This window comes from Emys orbicularis, chromosome 4 (genome assembly GCF_028017835.1).
Source record: "Emys orbicularis isolate rEmyOrb1 chromosome 4, rEmyOrb1.hap1, whole genome shotgun sequence".
Classification (NCBI taxonomy): Eukaryota; Metazoa; Chordata; order Testudines; family Emydidae; genus Emys; species Emys orbicularis.
Window position 1 is genome coordinate 51,478,305 of NC_088686.1, and position 22,709 is coordinate 51,501,013.

A 22,709-nucleotide genomic window follows, 5' to 3' on the forward strand; every position below is an offset into this window, starting at 1 on the left:
GAAAACCACTGGCTTCAAACACAAAACAGGGCTGTAAACTTTTCCTTATCTAATTTAGCTTTTCAGAAGCTTTTGACGTTTCAAATACTTCTTTATAGAAGAAAATGGAATACTCTTAGTATTATGAGTTACTAATTTTTACTGAGATAACCATTAGTGGAAGTATTTTTAATCATTGTTTTGGCACTGGTGGAAGGTTAAGAATTAATTTGATAAAGATGCTCTATCTTCTAACACTGCTGTTACTATTAAGATATTTTAACCATTTTTTATTTTCTTTTAGATTCTCATTTAATATTAGAAGGTTTAATAATCTAAAAACCACCTAAGAATAGTAACATTTTCTGGGCTATGTTCAAGAAAACTGTAAAGGTGGATGAACTATTAGCCTTTTCCCCCCTATTCATGAATTATCCATGAACTGATGGATTTTTACTAATTTGTTCAATGTTCAAAATTATTTGAATACTTTATGTGAACATATTTCAGCCTATAAGTTATTTGCAACATATTCACTTTGACTATTTGCTATTTATGATGTATGGTTACTCAAGTAACATAGTGTTTTTTTGGTCTCCAAGTGAATACAAACCAAAAGAGAAGGGAAACCAAAGACATTTCAAGATGGCTGGGCAAGCATTTTCACCTTGAATCTGAGCATGAATGTGTTAAAATAAATACTCATGAGATTTTTGTTTTTAGAAAACATCACCGTGAAAATAAAAAAAACCCACCACTTTCCACAAATGTTTGTGGAAAATGAATTAAAAAGGCAGAAAATGATTAAATACAATTTGAGTTGTTATTGGAACTATTGCTTACAAATACTGTTTTGCAGTATTCAGCTATGTGTAAGGACTTATGGATGACTAAATTTAGAGAGGCATTGTGTTCTAAAGGACTAAGTATAGGATTGGGAGTTTAAAATTGCTGCGTTCTAATTATGGCTCTATCATTAAATCACTAATAATTACCTTGCAGGGGTACTGTAAGGAGTAGTTAATGCTTGTACAACCCTTTGAAGATGAAAGGAGCTCTCCAGCATAACTGCTAAGTATAATTAATAATAAATATAATTAGACTAGTGATTTTGCAAACAGACTCTCCCATTTTCTGAATTCACGACCATGAAATGACTGGAACTTTAAAAAATACTGATACTATAATACATAGACCCTGATTTGGAAAAAGTATGATTTTTACATGACTTACCTCCTGGAATGGATTTTTGTTTCTTGGAACTGAGCTGTAATAAAAATGAACTGCATTATAAATGGAATAGTTAGGGTTTTAACTACGGATATAAATATAAAAATATTAAACAAGTATATGTATATGCACAAAATATACAGAGTACATTCTAATAGTTGGTGGTATTTTGTTTTTTATGGAGAGTTATAAAAAGACTTTAAACATCATATTTCTCAAAAAAAGATTTGATATAGAAATTTCATTCATCCATACATTCAATTAGCTCAAATATATAACATTTTTATTTCTTCAGTTTTGGAAGACTAGTGAATTTTGGCCTTGTTTTTTAGTAACGTGTGAACAGGTGAGAGCACCTTGGATTTTGTAAGTGGTGATGCAGCTAGTGGAACTAATAAATTGTGAGATAAATCACTAGTGTTCATGGAAATCAGTCAAATCTGTGACCCTTCCTCTCAGACAAATTGGGTTTCTGATTCACATTAGAAGGGTTAACAGGTTTTCCAGTCCATCAAAGGAAGATTTATGGGACAAATTAGGTTGTCTCACACCAAAATAATGGAAGGTATTTCTGAATATTGAGAATAAGATACAATGTGACCTCTGGATCACTGTGGGTTGCTGGAAACTTGGATCACTGAGCCTCTGGAAATAAAGTCTAGATGTTGGTATCTCTGAAATGGGCAGGAGAACTGAGGAATAGAGTGTGGCTGAGTTAGTAGATCACACTTTTTGGGTAGTGGTTTATGAAGATTTATATATTGAAAATATACTCGGGCAGAGGTTGGGTGAATGTAAGCAGGTTGATCAATGCACAAAGGAGAACATAACAGATAAAGGGATGGATTTTAAAACAGAAGGCTGCAACTTTATGGTGTGTGTGTCTGTGTCAGACAGAGAGAGAAACTCTTAGCCTTTACTTCAGTCCCAATGTGTATATTAAATGGCCCCCAGGCCAAATAACCAATATTCATGGTTGGCCCCCTTCCGTCTAATTCCTAGGATTCAGCTCACCTCATAATCTTCTTACCCTCTCTTCATAAAAGGGGATGGGGGTAAACATGAAGGGTACCTCATTCTGGAAAAATTTATGGTCTCCCCTTCTTCCTGCAGGCTAATAGGTCCTACAAATTATTCCCTGAGTCTCTTGCTCAAGCTGATTTCTGGGAGTTGTCTCTTTGAGCCTCTTATCCACATTGGACACCAGCTTCACAAACGTATAAACTCCACTTATAAACTTACAACTTTTAAATTCCTGTCCTTACTCTTTGTTAACCTGAAACCAGGCCTCCAGAATGCTGCAAGGAAGGCAAAAACAACAGCTGGGCATCTTGTGACTCTTGCCCTGGGGGAAAAAATTCAATCCTGATCCCTAAATCTGGTGATGTGATCAGACTCTCAGCATGTTGGAAAGGCAGTCCAAACTAGATTTCCATTACAGGACAGGGAAAGTGGGGCTGCTACATGTCTAGAGGGCTTCAGGGACAGGGAAAGGTGGGGAAAGCACACAAGATAATCAATCAACTCCCCCAATTGCCTACCAAATAGGAAGCTGGGAAAGTGAAGAAATCTCTTCCTTCCCTGTACATTGCAAGAGAAGGTGGAGGGAGGAAAGAGATGGCTCTGGAGTAGCAGAGTTTATCCTACCTTTCCTCACTCTTATGTCCCCAGGTTTTAATCAAACATGCCCCTTGCTGGCCCATAGGAGGGTTGTGATATAGGGGCACAGTTTATGGAATGTTGACCATACATTCAATAACTATAGGCTTCTAATAATGTTTTGTATAAATGTCCTTTTTTACAACTATACAGTAACCCTCTGTCTTTTGGTCTGGAAATACGCAAACATCACAGAAAGGAACAAGAGCCCTAACCAAAAACAATGGAATCACAAACATGCAGATAATGTAGTTTTCAGAATCCACAGTTTACAAGTTATAATGATTCCAAGAGAGGTTTGAGGAAAGAAATATAAGACAAAGCAAGAACAAATTAGGATAAAATAAGAAAAGAATGAATTGATTTCTCACTCTCTTTTTTCAGGAATTCTTCCCAAATCCCTCAAAATTGGTAGAAAACAGTTCGATCAATATTGCCATTCCTCAGAATAAGCTCATTCTCCTATACACTGGAATCAATCCTTTACTACAGGTGGACTGACATTCTGGCATGAATGCAGTAGCCTCTTCATTTACATTGTTGCTAATATAGTTCTCCCTTATTTAAATATGATCTATAAATTCACATATATTCAACGTCATCCTTTTGGACAAGTCTCACAAATACTGACAGAGGTGTAATGTGGGAAGAAAAATTTTGCTGTACTGTGACTGGATTAGGTTAACATAATTCCTGTACACTTTTAAAAGTAATAAGTAGAAACTCCAATAGTCCACACAGCAAAAGGGTATGTTGGAATGAAATTAGTTTTGTGCTAAGAAATACCTCAAAGACAAATTAATAATGGCCTTTCAGTAATCATAATACTGAACATCAACATTTTAAAGTTGAGTTTTTGGCAACTAGCTGGACTAGTTTCTTGGATCATTTTCAGCTGTTGAAAGAATATTGTTTGATCTGTGTAGTACTGTTCAAAAGATAAGGATGACTACAAACAAAAGCCTATGCAGCCATATTTATTCTGCTGTCTCCTTCATCAGACTTGGTTTAAAATGAGTTGGAACCTTTATTCACTTAAGAGTAAAATTTGTAGCCCCCTCTAGTCATATACATAACATGCTTAAGATTGTTCCTACATGCCTTATGGAAGAAAGAGACAAGAAGTGGTCTCCAAGAACTAATTTTTCTGAATTATGTGCACACAACCTTGCATCTGCACTGCATGTATGATGATGCATGAAAGCACATCAGTTCACAAATTGTAATATGAACACACAGAAACTGTGATACCTGTGGGTGCAAATTAGGTACTAAAATCAATGCATATTTTTGAAAGAGCAAAAAAAATATATCAAGTTTGGCTTGATTTTAGTAAGTTAAACTATTTTTTAATAGTTTCACAGACAAAACTGCACTCAAACCAGATGTTTCACAATAGCAAAATAAAACAGTCTGAAAGATGCTGCTATATTTAAAGAAGGAAAATATACAGCACTGCCAATTTTAACTTTGATAGCTTTCAGCGCTCATTTTTAATCCATAAAGCTAGTTTTGAAAGTGCATGTGCAATGTATAAAACAGATACTTATACTCTGAAAATCATTTTTCATTATTGTAAATGTGCTTGTCAGGAGTGAAGAACACTGGTAAGGGGACAGCTGAAATTCTTATTGAATGCAAATGGCCAAGGACAGTGTTGGCCATTTGTTTAAAGTACATTAAAACCAAAGATCTTCTCTATTTCTAGACAGTGCTATTGCTGAGATGATCAGCTACAGATATTCATAAAGGTAGCAGGTCAAGAAACAGTTTATGACATTTTTTGCTGTAAGTGCTACTATTTCTTCCTTTTTCTTTTTGCAAAATGTCTAGATAATTCTCCATTTCACACTCAAACAAGAAATCTATATGTTACTACCAATGTAGTTTATAGAACTACTGTACAATTGCATCAAAATTTCAGGTTAAAAATGGATGAAAATATTTACCTCTTGAATAATAGGTAGGGAAGTTTAAGTTCATTGTTAATGACCTATGACTTTAAGAAGTTAAGTATGAAAAATTCTGAGATCAAACAGTACTTTTGTAAATGGTTCTAACACTCCAGAGTAAAAAAGTATCACAAGAAATCCTGCTGCTAAACATTAGGACCCATTCCTTTATCTGTGCAGACTATTTGTAAGCTATTAGCAGCATTCTCAGTCAGTGGAATGAGTGTTTCAAATGCAGTACTACAGAAATCCAAGGTGGATATAAATCAATGATTTATTAAAAAAATAAAAATCGGATTTTTTTTTATTTAAATTGGATTTTTTTGATAAAATGCTTTTTGAGGAAAAAACCTATCTAAAGATAGTTTTAATTAAGATACATTACAGCTCAAAGATATCCCCTCATGGAATAGGGATTATAAATTCTAATTCTATAGTATGAGACAATATATTCATGTAGTGTTTAAGAAAAGTTTTGTAAATGAGTTCCAACAGCTCATGGATTAGGGACCCAATCTTATGAGGTTCCAGGGGCTTCTGTATAGATTATATTGAGCTTAATCTTTCTATCTACCCAATGGGACTCAGTGCTCAGTCTAGAAGATACCATAAGAGATGCTTAGTTTTGCAGTTCTCAAACTGTGAATTTGTGTCTCCAGAGATAACATGCTTGTTAAAAGCAAAAATGTTTTAAAATAAATAAATATATAGAGGTGAGAAATAACAGACCTCAACCCTATTGTCTGTCCCTCTGCAAATTTGTGTACACAGAGTCAATCCCTTACCTTTCTCTAAAAGTGTAAAGTTTCAAAAAGTTCAATGAATTGTTGGGGGCGGAATAGATCTGGACAAGGAGATGAAGTCTGGAGATAAATGTGAGAAAGGAGGGACAGGCAGTAGAAACAAAAGTGACACTGTTTGAGACAGCATATTCCAGAAGTCTTGAGGTCTTTCTGAGTGCAGCCTTCATTGATTTGAGATCTACCATACCACTCTCTCACTAGAAGGAAAAACCTATAATGGCAGCAGGCTGTAAAAGAGACCCAGATTGGGAATAGTTTAATGAAGTTCCTCTACCTGTGGGTAAGACAGGCATGCATGTAAAATGCAAACAGAGCAACAAAGAAACGCAAGGCCTGTTTGCCTGAATGAAACAATATCACGAGAAGTGCAGGATCTTCAGGTTGGTAAACTTTTTTATTTCAGTCTTCTTTCTTAAGGACTGCCTGTCTTCCTTCTGTACTACTCTTGAATTCTCATGTTTGAGCAAAAAATATAGTTGTTACTCTATGGTACTATCATTTTAGATGCAGTTGTGATAAAAAATAAATAGCTGAAATAGGCAGATCTTCCTTTTACAATTTCACCTTTAAAGTAGTACTGAGTGTCAGTGAATGCAGTGAGTAATACTAAATGAGCAGTATGGTAATAATAATTAAATAACTGCATTGACTTATTTTGTTTAGGAGAATCCATCCTCAACATACAGGATTCTGAAGACTATCCACCTTCAAGATCCCTATCATTTTCTATAGTTTCAGAGTTATCTGCCAATGATAGTGTCAGTCACATCGTGTCTGTCACATATCCACTGTATATCACCTGTAGCAAAAAGAAAAAAAGAAATCTCCATCATCCAGAAACAACCATAGATAAATTTGTGATGAGAACCAGCAGATTACAAAAAGAGGTAATTGATGAAAAAATTGCCCGGTTTGTTTATGCAACAAACTCTTCTTTCCGTATGATTGAGAACCCACACTTCATTAAAATGGTTCAGTCATTAAGACCAGGATACAGTCCACCCAACAGAGCAGATGTTGCAGGCAAATTGCTGGATAAAGTGTATGAAAGAGAAATTGAGCAGTGTGCAAAAGGTCTAGAGGGTAAAATTGTTAACCTGAGTCTTGATGGATGGAGCAATGTCCACAATGATCCTGTTGTATGTGCTTGTGTGACAACAGAAGAAGGGAATGTCTTTCTCACAGAAACAATTGATACCTCAGGAAATGCACACACAGCAGAATACTTACAAGAAGTAGTGGTAAAAGTGATAAACTGTGAAAAAAAATTCAAATGTCTAGTACACAGCTTGGTCACAGACAATGCTGCAAATTTATGCAAGATGAGAAGAAATTATTTAGAAGAGAGTGAAGAGAATCCCAAGCTAATAACATATGGTTGCAATGCTCATTTGATGCACCTCCTAGCCAAAGACTTCACTGTTCCAGAAATAAAGGCTAATGTGGTTGAAATTGCAAAATACTTCCGTAACAACCACTTTGCAGCAGCTGCTCTGAAAAAAGTGGGAGGAACCAAGCTAACTCTCCCACAAGACGTGCGATGGAACTCAGTAGTGGACTGTTTCGAGCACTATATCAAGAACTGGCATAATCTAATGAGAGTTTGGAAAGAAAATTGGGAAAAAATAGATGGCACTGTCACAGCCAAGTATCAGAGGGGTAGCCATGTTAGTCTGGATCTGTAAAAAGCAACAGAGTCCTGTGGCACCTTTAAGACTAACAGATGTATTGGAGCATAAGCTTTCACGCATGAATACCCACTTCATCAGACGCCTGACGAAGTGGGTATTCACCCACGAAAGCTTATGCTCCAATACATCTGTTAGTCTTAAAGGTGCCACAGGACTCTCTGTTGCTTGTCACAGCCAAAGTTCTCAACATTGGGCTTAAGAGAAATGTTGAACACATGCTGAGTACCCTGAAGCCTATTTCTGTAGCCTTGAACAAAATGCAGGGAAATAGCTGTTTTATTGCTGACGCTGTTGAAATTTGCAAGGAACTGAGTGAGATCTTAAAAAGAGAAATATGCAATGACAGAGTTAAATTACAAGCATTAAAAAAACTAATGAGACAAGCACTATCTCCAGCTCATTTTCTTGCAAATATTTTCAATACTCGGTAGCAGGGTCAAACCTTAACTGCTGAAGAAGAGGAGTTGGCTATGACATGGACATCCAGCAATCATCCCTCCATAATGCCAATTATAATAAACTTCAGAGCTAAGGGTGAACCATTCAAGAAATATGTTTGCTGATGATGTTTTAAAGAAAGTCAAACCAGTGAACTGGTGGAAGTCACTTAAACACTTTGATTCAGGGACTGTTGAAGTGATAACCTCACTTTTAACAGCAGTAGCTTCTTCTGCCGGTGTAGAAAGAATATTTTCTTCCTTTGGACTAATTCATTCCAAATTGAGAAATCGTTTGGGAACTGAAAAAGCAGGAAAGCTTGTTTTTCTTTTCCAGATTATGAACAAACAGGAAAATGAAGGTGGAGACGACTGAGTTAGCTGCAGAAGCCAATATTTTAAGTTTCTCACGTTGACCTGGCTGACACAGTCAATTTAATTTTTGTTTTTATGAAAAAAATATTTCATTTAACTATTTTAGTTAAAAACAATTTTAACAAAAACAAACCTGATTTAAAAAAACTTGAATGCTTAAATTCAAACATTCATATGCTTGTTTTGTTAAAATATTATATGTTTGCTGTTGAAGAAAAAAATCCAGAACACACATCGTTGTTTTAGTTAAATAAAACAATTTAAATGTCTGTCTGGGGTTGTCCTCCTCCTAAGACAGCATGGCAAGAAAATCCTCCAAATACTAATGATTAACCTGTTGAATTGGAGATAGATCACCTCCCAATGACTTCATAAATACCTGCTTCAATTACCTTTGGTAAATTAAATAACCAAACAATCATTCATTTTCTGATAAGTTTTCAAAATAAATCACTTAAAAAATGCATAGTGTGTACCTTCTAAAAATGAAATCTACATTTATCTGAGTTGTGAAGAATATCTATTGAGTTATACGAACCAACAAGAATGCACTTTTATGTAGAAATCCATGATAAAATCGAGTCTTCCTGACTATTGATTTAAATCATGATTTAAATCAAAGGCACTCTGCAGAAATCTCTCTGGTGAGTCCAGACTCCACGGAATAGCTTTTGGCTGCAAATTCCTCTAACATGAGCTGCCTGACTTAGAGGTTGTGACTATCATTTCAAGTAATCAAGAAGTAGGGAAAAGTTGAATTTAAAAGACAAAAAATGTGTGCCAAACAATAAAACTTATGGCAAAACACCCCAAAATATTTTTAAAATTCATGCCTTCCTTCTAAAAAAGCAGTATACTTGTGATTTAAAGAATTATGTATGTGCACAAAAATACAGAAAGTAGTTGCAAAAGATTCTGCAGAAAGTACTCTTGTAAGAGAATACTTTCTATAAATTAATGGGACTAATGCAGTTATGTTATGATCCAAATTAAGTACAAAATTCTTACATTAGCTGTTCCAACATATAGAAGGTAAAAAGAAAAAAAAAATCATGGTAAACTCACCTGTCACTGCCTCGCAACATCTTGGGGTCAAAATACCTGTAGTCATCTGTCTCCTATTAAAAAGAAGGATTGTTCAAATCAGTACATTTTTATCTTAAACACCGTAACTTTGTTTGTGATTTTTTGAGGTAAAATTTTTCATTAAGCCATTTTCAAATCAATGTACTTTTACATTTAGAAGCTACATTATATAAAGTAATAAAAATTATGAGACCCATGTACATTTTCAATGTTTGTATTTCATTGAAAAAGCACTGTATAAATACTCATTCTCCCACAGCAATAAAGATGCTATGAAGGGTGCAATTGAGCTCAGTCTTTGTTTTTGGCTCATTTGAAATTCATTGCAACCAAACTATCCAAAATACTCTGGTTGCATAATATGTCCCCACAGCAAAAGTAATATGCAAAAAGAAAAATAAAGTGTCACTAGCTTTAGAGGGACATACTGTAGTTTGTTCCAGAAGTTAAAAATTTTCCAGGCCACAATAAGACCTACTATCTATTTATAACAAAAAATCCTTGTGGGACTGAATACTAAAATAGAGCACAGATCAAATCATCAAGTTTCCATTATGAAACTTATACTTGTATAATTTCATGTCATGATTTATGGCTACTATTAAAACAAAAAGTTTGGGTACAAATGAGAGGAATTATACAAGGGCTTGAAAAGTTTTGATTGGTTGAAGTTATTATAGGAAAGGATTTTTTCTTCATTCAAAGCATTTCCAAGACATATCCAGTATTTTCATTGGCAGTGAGCAAGACTTTTGTCAAATACCACAGGGAAAAAAGGAAAAAACACAAAAATTCTACTTAACTGTTTCTGACAATTGATTGGCTTTCAAGAATTTCCACACTAACTTTTATCCTCATACTGCAAGGTGTAATGTGTGGATGGATAACTGTGCCCAGGCAGGACCCCATTAAACTTCACTGAGATTACATGCCGATATAGCAGTCTACTCATGTGGTGGTACACATTGCAGGATTGGGGTCTCTGTGTCTTGCTGATTTACTGTAGTATAACAACTCCAGACCTTTACCCCCAATGATAACACAATATTTTATATACATATGCACATAAGATATTTTAAAAATTTGCTTATTTTCTTTAAGGATCACAGAATAATTACTTGAGCTTAAAAAAAGGTATTTTACCCTAAAAACACTGCTCTACAGCCAAAATGCTTCTGAAATAAATGTAGTCAAACTTTACTAATTCTGGGTCACTGAGAACGAAAATGATGCTTAAAATTGTTGATTGGCTCTAGTTTTCAAGATATGCTATTGGGTCAGTATATACGACCCTTGACTTGGGAATGGGGGAGGATAAGTGAGTTATAAAGGGAAGGGATCTCAATTTAAACCAGATCTATGAATAAATCTATGACTGGGTTTGGACAGTACTTGCTTTTTAGGCAAAACAATCAATGATGCAATCTGAAGCTGGTATTGCGTCATACAGGATATGAATTGCATCGTGTTATTCCTAGAAGTCATGGATGATGCAATCATAACGAAGCTTACATCACTCTGCTGAACAAATTGCCCTATATGAGTTCTAGAAATCATACAGTGTCGTGCTCTCTTGTTTGTCAGGGTTTGATTTTGCAAAGGGACACATTTCTGTTTAGCCAAAGTGAGCAGAGATGCCTCGTACTTGTGTGAACAGTGCAGATAACTTCTGCTACGTTTGTGGTGAAGTGACTTTTGCATCACAAAAGCGCAGTATAACCACTATGGTTAAGAAAGCCTATCACCTTTCTTTTGGCTGCAAAATTGGAGATCAGGACAAGAGGTGGGCCCCACACATATGCTGCAACACTTGTGCAACAAATCTTCGCCAGTGGTTGAACAGGAAAAGGAAATCTATGCCTTTTGCAGTGCCAATGATTTGGAGAGAGCCAACGGATCATACCAGCAATTGTTACTTCTGCATGGTGCCTCCAGTTGGGAAAGGCCTGCCAAAGAAGAAAAAGTGGACTGTGTATTATCCAAACATTCCATCAGCTATACGCCCAGTACCCCACGGAGAAGGACTGCTGGTTCCTGATGCACCAGAATCATTCTCACTTGAGTCAGACGAGGAAGAGGAAGAGGATGAAACTTCTGATTCTGAACCATCAAGGTCACAGGACCCACATTTTCTCCCATCCTCCTCCTCTGAACCACACCTCATAACACAAGGTGAACTGAATGACCTTGTCAGGGATTTGGAACTACCCAAGAGTAAGGCAGAGCTGTTGGGCTCCAGACTACAGCAGTGGAATCTCCTGGCAGGTGATGTTAGGGTTTCCATGTTCTGTGACCGTCAAAAGGATCTTGTCCCATTCTTCTTGTAGCCTGCAACAACATCGATGGTGTGATGGCAGCCCTCAACATCGTTCACGATCCAGATGAGTGGAGACTGTTCATTGATTCATCGAAGACGAGTCTTAAAGCTGTTTTACTGCATAATGGCAATGTTTTGCCATCAATTCCAGTTGGTCATGCAATCCATATGAAGGAAACCTATGACAACATAAAACAACTTTTGAGGTGCATAAACTATGACCAACATCAGTGGCAGCTATGTGGCGATTTGAAGGTTGTTGCTCTCTTGCTTGGTCTGCAGACTGGATACACAAAGTACTGCTGTTTTCTCTGCGAATGGGATAGTCGTGCAAGAGATTCCCACTACATCAAGAAAGATTGGCCACTCCGACAGTCATTGGAGCCTGGGAGGAAAAGTGTTCAGCATCCACCACTTGTTGAATCAAGGAAGATTTTGTTACCACCCTTACACATCAAGCTGGGTCTGATGAACTTTGTCACGGCCATTGACAAAACACAAGCAGCTTTCAAGTACCTCCATGGAAAATTTCCAAGGTTAAGTGAAGCTAAGATAAAGGAAAGTGTCTTTGTTGGTCCTCAGATTCGTGAACTTCTTCGAGATGATGCATTTGACCATGCACTGCGTGGCAAGGAAAAGACGGCCTGGAAAGCCTTCCAGTTAGTGGCAATAAATTTTCTCGGAAACAACAAGGCAGACAACTACAGGTTGTTGGTGGAAAACCTCCTCAAGGCATACAAAAGCCTTGGTTGCAACATGTCACTAAAGATACATTTTTTGCACACTCATCTAGATTTTTTTCCACCGAACTGCGGAGCAGTGAGTGACGAGCACGGCGAGCGATTTCACCAGGACATTGCAACAATGGAGAAACGCTATCAGGACAAATGGAGCCCATCAATGCTTGCAGACTATTGCTGGACAGTGACAAGAGATGCTCCATTTAATGAATACAAGAGACAAGCCAAGAAGCGCCGAGTAGACACTGAATAGGACTAAACTATGTACAGAATAGTTTTTTGCCTTTTGTTTCATAATACATTTTAGTTATAGAACCCTTTTGCTGATTTTTAAAGTGTTACATACACAGGACAGGTGAAATATTATCATGTAAAGCAACCATAAACACATGAAAAGCCCTAGGTTTACAATTTATGATTAAAACTCTATCTACACAATATACATAGACATAAAATGTAAAAACTTAAATATCTTAGAAACAGTAGCCAATCAGTTGTTTTAATTGTCATATTTGAATTCAGCACATCAAAATACATAATAAATAGCACATTTTTATCTCTGAAGCAGACGACTTCTCAAAAATTGTAGACCAGTGAAATTAGGGCTCTCAAAACTCAATTTAGATCTAATGTCACATTGAGTCTCTGTATAGAGGTTTAATATATTCTACTGGGAATTTCAGCAGCACGTGCGGGGTCTGGCAAGATTAATGATTTTGGCAGGCTCATATATGAAGGTGGTATACCAACTTCAAAGTAACAACATAGAAATTGACAGATATTCCGAGACTAACTCGGAAACTGAGAAAAATTAAAGACACTTTAACCTTGACAAAGAATTTCAGGTTTCCTGCTAACTGGAACTAATTACAGATTAATGCTAGGTCAAAAAGCATACTTAAAAATCAATGCTATAAACCAGGGGTCAGCAACCTTTCAGAAGCGGTGTGCCGAGTCTTCATTTATTCACTCTAATTTAAGGTTTCGCGTGCCAGTAATACATTTTAATGTTTTTAGAAGATCTCTTTCTATAAGTCTATAATATATAACTAAACTGTTGTATGTAAAGTAAATAAGGTTTTTAAAATGTTTAAGAAGCTTCATTTAAAATTAAAATAAAATGCCGAGCCCCCTGGACCGGTGGCCAGGACCCGGGCAGTGTGAGTGTCACTGAAACTCAGCTCGCGTGCCGAAGGCGGCACGCGTGCCATAGGTTGCCTACCCCTGCTATAAACATTCCCAATGAGAATATCATTGTTGTATGTTCAGTGTAGCATTCAAAGAGAAAATAGCTGATGAAAAGTCAAACATAAAAAGCAAATCAGTGGACTAGAAAACTGGCTGGCTAAAATAGTTTAAATATTTACTTGAATGCTGCGGAAATCAGATCTTAGCCTGAGAAAAAGAGGTTACACACCCTGTACAGTAACTGAGGCCTGGTCTACACTACGTGTCTAGGTCGACTTTAGCAGCGTTAATTCGAATTAAGCCTGGACACGTTCACACGACGAAACCCTTTCTTTGACTTAAAGGGCCCTTTAAACCGGTTTCTTTACTCCACCTCCGACGAGGGGATTAGCGATAAAATCGGCCTTAGGGGGTCGGAATTGGGGTAGTGTGGACGGAATTCGACGTTACTGGCCTCCGGGAGTTATCCCACAGTGCTTCATTGTGACCGCTCTGGACAGCACTCTCAACTCAGATGCACTGGCCAGGTAGACAGGAAAAGCCCCGCGAACGTTTGAATTTCATTTCCTGTTTGCTCAGCGTGGAGAGCACAGGTGACCACGCAGAACTCCTCAGCACAGGTAACCGTGATGGAGTCCCAGGATCGCAAAAGAGCTCCAGCATGGACAGAACGGAAGGTACGGAATCTGCTCGCCATAAGGGGAGATGAATCAGTGCTAGCTGAACTCCGAAGCAGTAAACAAAATGGCAAAATGTTAGAAAAGGTCTCCAAGGCCATGAAGGACAGAGGCCATAACAGGGACGCACAGCAGTGCCGCGTGAAAATTAAGGAGCTACGGCAAGCCTACCACAAAGCCAGAGAAGCAAACGGAAGGTCCGGGGCAGAGCCGCAAACATGCCGCTTCTACGCGGAGCTGCATGCCATTCTAGGGGGTGCAGCCACCACTACCCCAACCGTGTGCTATGCCTCCCTCACTGGAGAAACACACAGGGAAGCGGGTTCGGGGTACGAGGAAGATGAGGATGGAGATAATGTAGATAGCTCACAGCAGCAAGGAAGCAGAGAAACCGGTTTCCCCAACAGCCAGGATATGTTTATCACCCTGGACCTGGAACCAGTAACCCCCGAACTCACCCAAGGTGTGCTCCCATCCCCTGAGGGCACACAGGGGACCTCTGGTGAGTGTACCTTTGTAAATATTACACATGGTTTAAAAGCAAGCGTGTTTAATGATTAATGATTAATTTGCCCTGGCAATCGCGGCCAGTACAGCTACTGGAAAAGTCTGTTAACGTGTATGGGGATGGAGCGGAAATCCTCCAGGGACATCTCCAGAAAGCTCTCCTTCATGTACTCCCAAAGCCTTTGCAAAAGGTTTCTGGGGAGGGCTGCCTTATCCCGTCCGCCATGGTAGGACACTTTACCACGCCAGGCCAGTAGCACGTAGTCTGGAATCATTGCATAACAAAGCATGGCAGCGTATGGTCCCGGTGTTTGCTGGCATGCAGACAACATCCATTCCTTATCGCTCTTTGTTATCCTCAGGAGAGTGGTCACCTGGTTGAAATGGGGCGATTTTATTAAGGGGATATTCAGAGGTGCCCGTTCCTGCTCTGCTGAACAGAAATATTCCCCGCTGTTAGCCACGTGGTGGGGGGAGGGGTGAAGTGATCATCCCAGAGAATTGGGTGTGGGGGGGAGGGGAGTTAGTTGGGTTTGTGCTGCATGTTAACCCTGAAACCACAGCCCCTCCTTTTACATTGCAAACCCATTTCAAATGGCCAACCCAACGGGTGCTTGGTATGGGAAATGAGAGCGCTACTGTTTGAAACCATTCCCACATGTTAAGAAGGTTAAAAAAGCCAAGAGACTGTGTCTTACCATGGCTGCCTGCAAGCCGAAATCTGTGGCCTGGCACTGCGTGAGTGATCTCTCACACCAAACCGGCAGGCCCTCAATATAAGAGGAAAAATGCGACCTTGTAACGAAAGCACATGTGCTGTGTAATGTGAACAGCAAAATTTAACGTGAAAGAGTGTACCCATTGTTCTCTAAAATGTGTCTTTTTTAACCACGTCTCCCTTCTCCTCCACCAGCTGCAAATGTTTCTCCTTCACAGAGGCTAGTGAAGATTAGAAAGAGAAAAAGGAGGACGCGGGATGACATGTTCACAGAGCTCCAGATGTCCTCCCACGCTGACAGAGCACAGCAGAATGCGTGGAGGCAGTCAATGACTGATTACAGAAAAGCACAATATGAACGAGAGGAGAGGTGGCGTGCTGAATCGCGGGATGAACAGAGCAAGTTGCGGGCTGAAGATGATAGGTGGCGTCAGCTTGCAGACAGAAGGCAAGAGTCGATGCTCCGGCTGCTGGAGCATCAAACTGATATGCTCCAGCGTATGGTTGAGCTGCAGGAAAGGCAGCAGGAGCAGAGACCGCCGCCACAGCCCCTGTGTAACCAACAGCCCTCCTCCCCAAGTTCCATAGCCTCCTCACCCAGACGCCCAAGAACACGGTGGGGGGGCCTCCGGCCACCCAGTCACTCCACCCCAGATGATTGCCCTAGCATCAGAAGGCTGGCCTTCAATAAGAGTTAAAGTTTTAAACTGCAGTGTGTCCTTTTCCTTCCGTCCTCCCCCACCCATCCCGGGCTACCTTGGCAATTATCCCCCTAGTTGTGTGATGAATTAATAAAGAATGCATGAATGTGAAGTAACAATGACTTTATTGCCTCTGCAAGTGGTGCTCGAAGGGGGGAGGGGAGGTTGGGGTGGTTGGCTTACAGGGAAGTAGAGTGAACCGGGTGGGGGGGGGGCGGAGGGTTCATCAAGGAGAAACAAACAGAAGTTTCACACCATAGCCTGGCCAGTCACAAAACTCGTTTTCAAAGCTTCTCTGATGCGCACCGCGCCCTGCTGTGCTCCTCTAACCGCCCTGGTGTCTGGCTGCGCGTAATCAGTGGCCAGGCGATTTGCCTCAACCTCCCACCCCGCCATAAATGTCTCCCCCTTACTCTCACAGATATTGTGGAGCGCACAGCAAGCAGCAATAACAATGGGGATATTCTTTTCGCTAAGGTCTGAGCGAGTCAGTAAGCTGCGCCAGCGCGCTTTTAAACGTCCAAATGCACATTCCACCACCATTCGGCACTTGCTCAGCCTGTAGTTGAACAGGTCCTGACTCCTGTCCAGGCTGCCTGTGTACGGCTTCATGAGCCATGGCATTAAGGGGTAGGCTGGGTCCCCAAGGATCACGATAGGCATTTCAACATCCCCAACGGTTATTTTCTGGTCCGGGAAGAAAGTCCCTTCCTCCAGCTTTCGAAACAGAGCAGAGTGCCTGAAGACGCGAGCATCATGTACCTTTCCCGGCCATCCCACATTGATGTTGGTGAAACGTCCCTTGTGATCCACCAGGGCTTGCAGCTGCATTGAAAAGTACCCCTTGCGGTTTATGTACTCGGTGGCTTGGTGCTCCGGTGCCAAGATAGGGATATGGGTTCCGTCTATCGCCCCACCACAGTTTGGGAATCCCATTGCAGCAAAGCCATCCACTATGGCCTGCACGTTTCCCAGAGTCACTACCCTTGATATCACCAGGTCTTTCATTGCCCTGGCAACTTGGATCACAGCAGCCCCCACAGTAGATTTGCCCACTCCAAATTGATTCCCGACTGACCGGTAGCTGTCTGGCGTTGCAAGCTTCCACAGGGCTATTGCCACTCGCTTCTCAACTGTGAGGGCTGCTCTCATCCTGGTATTCTGGCGCTTCAGGGCAGGGGAAAGCAAGTCACAAAGTTCCATGGAAGTGCCCTTACGCATGCGAAAGTTTCGCAGCCACTGGGAATCGTCCCACACCTGCAGCACGATGCGGTCCCACCAGTCTGTGCTTGTTTCCCGGGCCCAGAATCGGCGTTCCACGGCATGAACCTGCCCCAGGAACACCATGATTTCCACATTGCTGGGGCCTGTGCCTTGTGAGAGGTCTATGTCCATGTCAATTTCCTCATCAATCTCGTCGCCGCGCTGCAATCGCCTCCTCGGCTGGTCCTGGTTTTGCTTTGGCATGTCGTGGCTCTGCATATACTCCAGGACAATGCGTGTGGTGTTCATAGTGCTCATAATTGCCACGGTGATCTGAGCGGGCTCCATGATCCCAGTGCTAGCTATGGCGCCTGGTCTGAAAAAAGGCGCGAAACTAGTATCTGACGGACCAGGGGAAGGAGGGAGGGAGGGAGGGGCGGGCGAGTGACGACATGGCGTACAGGTACAGGGAATTAAAATCAACAAAGGTGGCTGTGCATCAGGGAGAAACACAAACAACTGTCACACAGAATGGCCCCCCCCCAAAGATTGAACTCAAAACCCTGGGTTTAGCAGGCCGTTGATTTCACGGCGGGAGGGGGAAGCTAATGAATACAGAACAAATCTATTTTTTACATCTTAAGACGACGGTGCAGCATGACTGATAGCCCTCGGCATCTTCTGGGTGCTTGGCAGAAAATACTGGGCGCTTGAAAATAGCATACTACGACTGATAGCCATCATTGTCAAGACAGTTCGATAGGACTGAGCATGTCTGCCCAGGTGCCCATGATTGACAGCCACTGCAGTACGATGACGACGGTTACCAGTCGTAATAAACCATCTACTGCCAAAAGGCAAAAGGCAAGGGCTGGTGCAATGCAGCCCTACGGCTGCCAGCACCCAGATCGCCGATGAAGGCTACCAGTCATGCTGCACCGTCTACCGCCAAAAGGCAGTTAGCTGCTGCTGCTGTGTAGCAATGCAGTCCCACGTCTGCCGGCACCCAGATAACATATGGTGACGGTGAGCTGAGCTGAGCGGGCTCCATGCTTGCCGTGGTATGTTGTCTGCACAGGTAACCCAGGTAAAAAGGCGCGAATCTATTGTCTGCCGTTGCTCTGACGGAGGGGGAGGGGCCTGACGACATGTACCCAGAACCCCCCGCGACACTGTTTTGCATCATTCGGGCATTGGGATCTCAACCCAGAATTCCAATGGGCGGCGGAGACTGTGGGATAGCTACCCATAGTGCAATGCTCCGGAAGTCGACGCTAGCCTCGGTACTGTGGACGCGGTCCGCCGACTAGAGCACTTAGAGCATTTTATGTGGGGACACACACAATCGGCTGTATACAACCGACTTCTATAAATTCGACCTAATTTCGTAGTGTAGACATACCCTGAGGTTCTTCAGATGTATGTTTCTACAGGTGCTCCACTGTAGGTGCAGTAGTGCCTCCTGTACCTAGGATCGGAGATCTTTGGTAGCCATGCCCATTGGGCCGCACATGCGCTCCTCCACTTCTCGTGCTGTGAGGTCCAACTGACCTCAGTTCCTTTTCCAACGCAGAGGGGAGGAGGGCAGGTAATGGAGCACCCATAGGGACACACATCTCGAAGAGCCTTAGTTACTGCCCCGGGTGAGTAACCTTCTCTTCTTCGAGTAGTGTACCTGTAGGTGACTTTACAGCAGTGCCCCTAGAAGGAAGGCTGAGGCTTCAGAGTGATGTGTACCAAGGACGATAGGACAGTGTGTCCTAGTAGAGCACATGATGCCTCATCGTGGGTAATGCCATAGTGTCGGCTAAAAGTGTCTGTGGATGCCTGGGTGGCTGCTTTGCAAATATCAGTAATCGACACGTTGTTTACAAAGGCAATTGAAGTGGACAGTGAGTGAGTGGAATGCGTTCGAGTTCCAGGTGGGGGTCACAATTTGTGTCATTGGTAGCAAAGGGGGATGCACTCTGAGATCCATTTGGAAAGATGGTGTTTGGCTATGGCTGCTCACTTTGATCTTTCAGCAATAGAGGAATAAGTGTGGTGAATGCCTGAAAGATTTAGTTCTGTCAAGGTAAAAGGCTAATGGTCATCTGACATCCAAGATGTGTAATGTGTTGGTTGCCATGTGGCTTTGGGAAGGAGGAGGGAAAGTGGACAGGTTGGTTTCAAAGGAAAGAGGACAGCATCTTTGGTAAGAATTTTGGGTTTGGTCATAACATGACCTTGTTTTTGTGAAAGATTGTGTATGGCGGGTATGCCAGGAGAGCACCCATTTCTCCTACTTGTCGGGCGGATGTGATGGTGATGAGAAATGCTGTTTTCATAGATAGGTACATGTAGGAGCACATTGCCATGCTCAAACGGGGGGCCAGTGAGACAGTGCAAAACTAGGTTGGGATCCCAAGGTGGGGTGAGGTCTCGTATTTGAGGATACAGGTTTTGAAGGCCCTTAAGGAATCTTTCCATTAGTGTGTCGATAAATATGGAATAACCTATCTTGGGGTGGAATGCAGTGATGGCGGCCAGGTGTATGTGAACGGAGCTTGTGGAGAGTCCTGATCTTTTAAGTTCTAGAGTGTAGTCTAGAATGAGAGACAAAGGAGCACTCATTGCAGGGACATATTTAGTGTCGCACCAAGTTCAGAATCTTCCATTTATAGAGGTAAGTTGTACCACATTTGCTATTTAAAAGAATCTTTTTCACCTCTTCTGAACAGGTCATCACCGAATCCTGGAACCACGGAGAAGTCATGCCTTCAGATGTAGGAGTTCTAGATTGGGATAGCGGATTTGGCCTGTGTCCTGCGAGAGGAGGTGTGGAGTCAACTGTAGGGTGATTGGTGCACAGACCACCATGTGCATGAGGTAAGGATACCAAATCTGTCGTGGCCATGTTGGGGCCATGAGAATGACTGTGGCTTGTTCCACCTGTATCTTGTGAAGCCCTTTGAACAATAGGGAAAAGGGTGGAAAGCCACAGAGTAGGGGCGCACCCCATGTAATAAGCAAGCAGAACTGTGGACATTTGGCAACTTTGGGTGTGCTGAAGAGATCTATGCTCGGGAATCCCCAGCAGTTGAATATGTCCTGCAGGGCTTTTGTGTCTAACTCCCAGTCGTGATCTTGTGAGAATCTCCTGGTCAGTGAGTCTGCCATGATGTTCTGGTGTCCAGGTAGGTATGAGACCGAGATGCTGATGATGTATTGGATACACCAGTTCCAAAATTTTAGTGCTTCTGATCACAGGGATTGGGACCTCGCTCCCCCATGTCTTTTGATATAAAACGTGCAGGTGATGTTGTCCGTCATTACTCTTATTTATGGTCCTTTGTCTGATTAATGGTAGAAAGTGTCGGCATGCATTGCGTACTGCATGTAATTCTAGGAGATTGATGTGCAACACTGATTCTGAGGGGGACCACCTGCCCTGTACCATGGAGGTCTGTAGATGTGTTTCCTACCCACGTAGGGAGGTGTCGGTTGTTTGTATCAAGGACAGTGTTGGGTGAAGGAAAGGCACCCCTGACATTTTGGGGTTGTGTACACCAGTCTAATGAGTCCTTGATCTTGATTGGTATCAATAGCAGGTTTGTTTAGGCTGTGTCTGTTCGTAGCCATCCCTGAAGATGGCACATGTGTAATCTGGTATGTTTCACCACGAACCTGGCCACTGCCATATGACTGAGCAGTTGTAGACAAGTCCTGGCAGATATCTGCGGGCTGGTGGCTCACAGTGGAGATGAGACTGACTATTACCAAAAATCTGTGACTTGGGAGGAAGGCTCTTGCTTTGGCAGCCTCCAGCTGGGTCCCAATAAATTCCAGAGCTGTACTGGTGTCAGAGCTGTACTTTTGTATGTTTATCTGGAGGCCGAGGTTGGAGAAAAGGTCCATCATTTTTCTTATGGCTTCGACAGCATAGACTCTGGAGGGAGTTTTGAGGAGGCAGTCATCTAGATATGGGAATATTACAACCCGTTGTTCATGTATGTGCACTGCCACCACCGCGAGGACTTTGGAAAATACCGATGACACTGCAGAAAGCCAAAGGGTAGTACTTTATATTAGTAATGGTCGGACCCCCAAGATGAATCTGAGGAATCGCCTATGGGAAGCGTGTATGGTGATATGGAAGTATGCATCTTGCAAGTCAAAGGCCGGAAACTAGTCCCCCTGTTCCAGTGCTGGGATAATTGTTGATAGTGTGACCATCTTGAAGCGTTGTAGTTTGATGAACTTTTTGAGGTTCCTCAAATCTAGGATAGGTCTCCACTCATCTAATTTCTTTTGGATCAGAAAATAATGGGAATAAAAATCTTTCACTCTGTGCTAGAATGGGACCAGTTCTATGGCTCCCAGTTGCAGAAGGTGGTTTATTTCTTCTTGTAGAAAGTGTTTGTGAAAAGGGTCCTTGAAGAGGGACGGAGAGGTGGGGAGGCTGGGTGGAAGAGAGGGGAATGGGATGAAGTACCCTTTGTTGATGATTTCCAAGACCCACTTGTCTGAGGTGACTTGTTGCCATAATAGGTAGAAGGTGGCCAAGCAGTTGCCAAACTGATGGTCTATTGAAGATGGTTGCAGCAACTGGACCAGAGGGAGGCATCTTGGGGCCTCGACCAAAGCTTCAATATTGTTGTTTGGAGGTCAATGTGTGAGATGTAGCCCCTTGAGCTGTGGTCTGCCTGAGTTTGGGAGGAGGCCTCCGTTGCCTACATTGCGCGTCATACTGTTGCTGACGGGTGAAATGTATAGGTTGAAACCTTGGGATAGCTTGGTATCTACTCTGTCTTATCTTAGGTGCTGGTGTATATATGCTGAGTGAACAGAGTAGCGCTCTAGAATCCTTTAAAGAATGGAGGGACTCATCCATGTGCTCGGAGAAGAGTTTAGGCCCTTCAAAGGGAAGATCCTTGACAGTGGTCTGCACCTCTCTGGGGAATATGAAGAGGTGAAGCCATGATGCTCGTCTCATCACCACCAATGTTGCAATGGAGCAAGCAGCCATGTCCACAGAGTCCAAAGAGCCTTGCAGTGCCGTATGGGCCAGGAGTTGTCTTTCCATCACCAGTACCTGGAACTGCTCCTTTTTGTTGTCTGGGAGGAGTTGACAGAATTCTTGAAATTTTGAATAGTTCGGATGATTAAATTTGGGTAGGAGTGCCTCATAGTTAGCAATATAGAACTGGACTGTAGATGAAGAGTATGCTTTATGACTGAAGAGGTCTCGCCTCTTCTAGTCCCTGTCACACGGGGTTGTCCTAGAGAGGTGGTGTTGCCGCTTCTCTTATAGCGCATTGACCATGAGGGAACTTGGGAGAAGGGTGGGAGAACAGAAATTCAATGTCTTTAGTGGAGACATGGTATTTCTTATCCGCTTGTTTGCAGGGTGGTAGTATATCACCTTGGTGGTGTCCAACAAGGCCTCATTGATTGGGAGTGCTAT

At 41.8% G+C, this 22,709-nt stretch overlaps 1 protein-coding gene across 1 annotated transcript in view; it reads right to left on the reverse strand.

Annotated features, from left to right (window-relative positions):
- SCFD1 (sec1 family domain containing 1) overlaps positions 1-22,709 on the reverse strand; it is a 151,860-nt gene that overhangs the window by 10,856 nt on the left and 118,295 nt on the right. Inside the window, exons 21-22 of the mRNA XM_065402604.1 lie at positions 9,192-9,244; positions 1,213-1,246 (exon numbers count right to left, since the gene is read on the reverse strand). Coding sequence (XP_065258676.1) covers positions 1,213-1,246; positions 9,192-9,244 — 87 coding nt within the window. The remainder of the gene's footprint in view (positions 1-1,212; positions 1,247-9,191; positions 9,245-22,709) is intronic.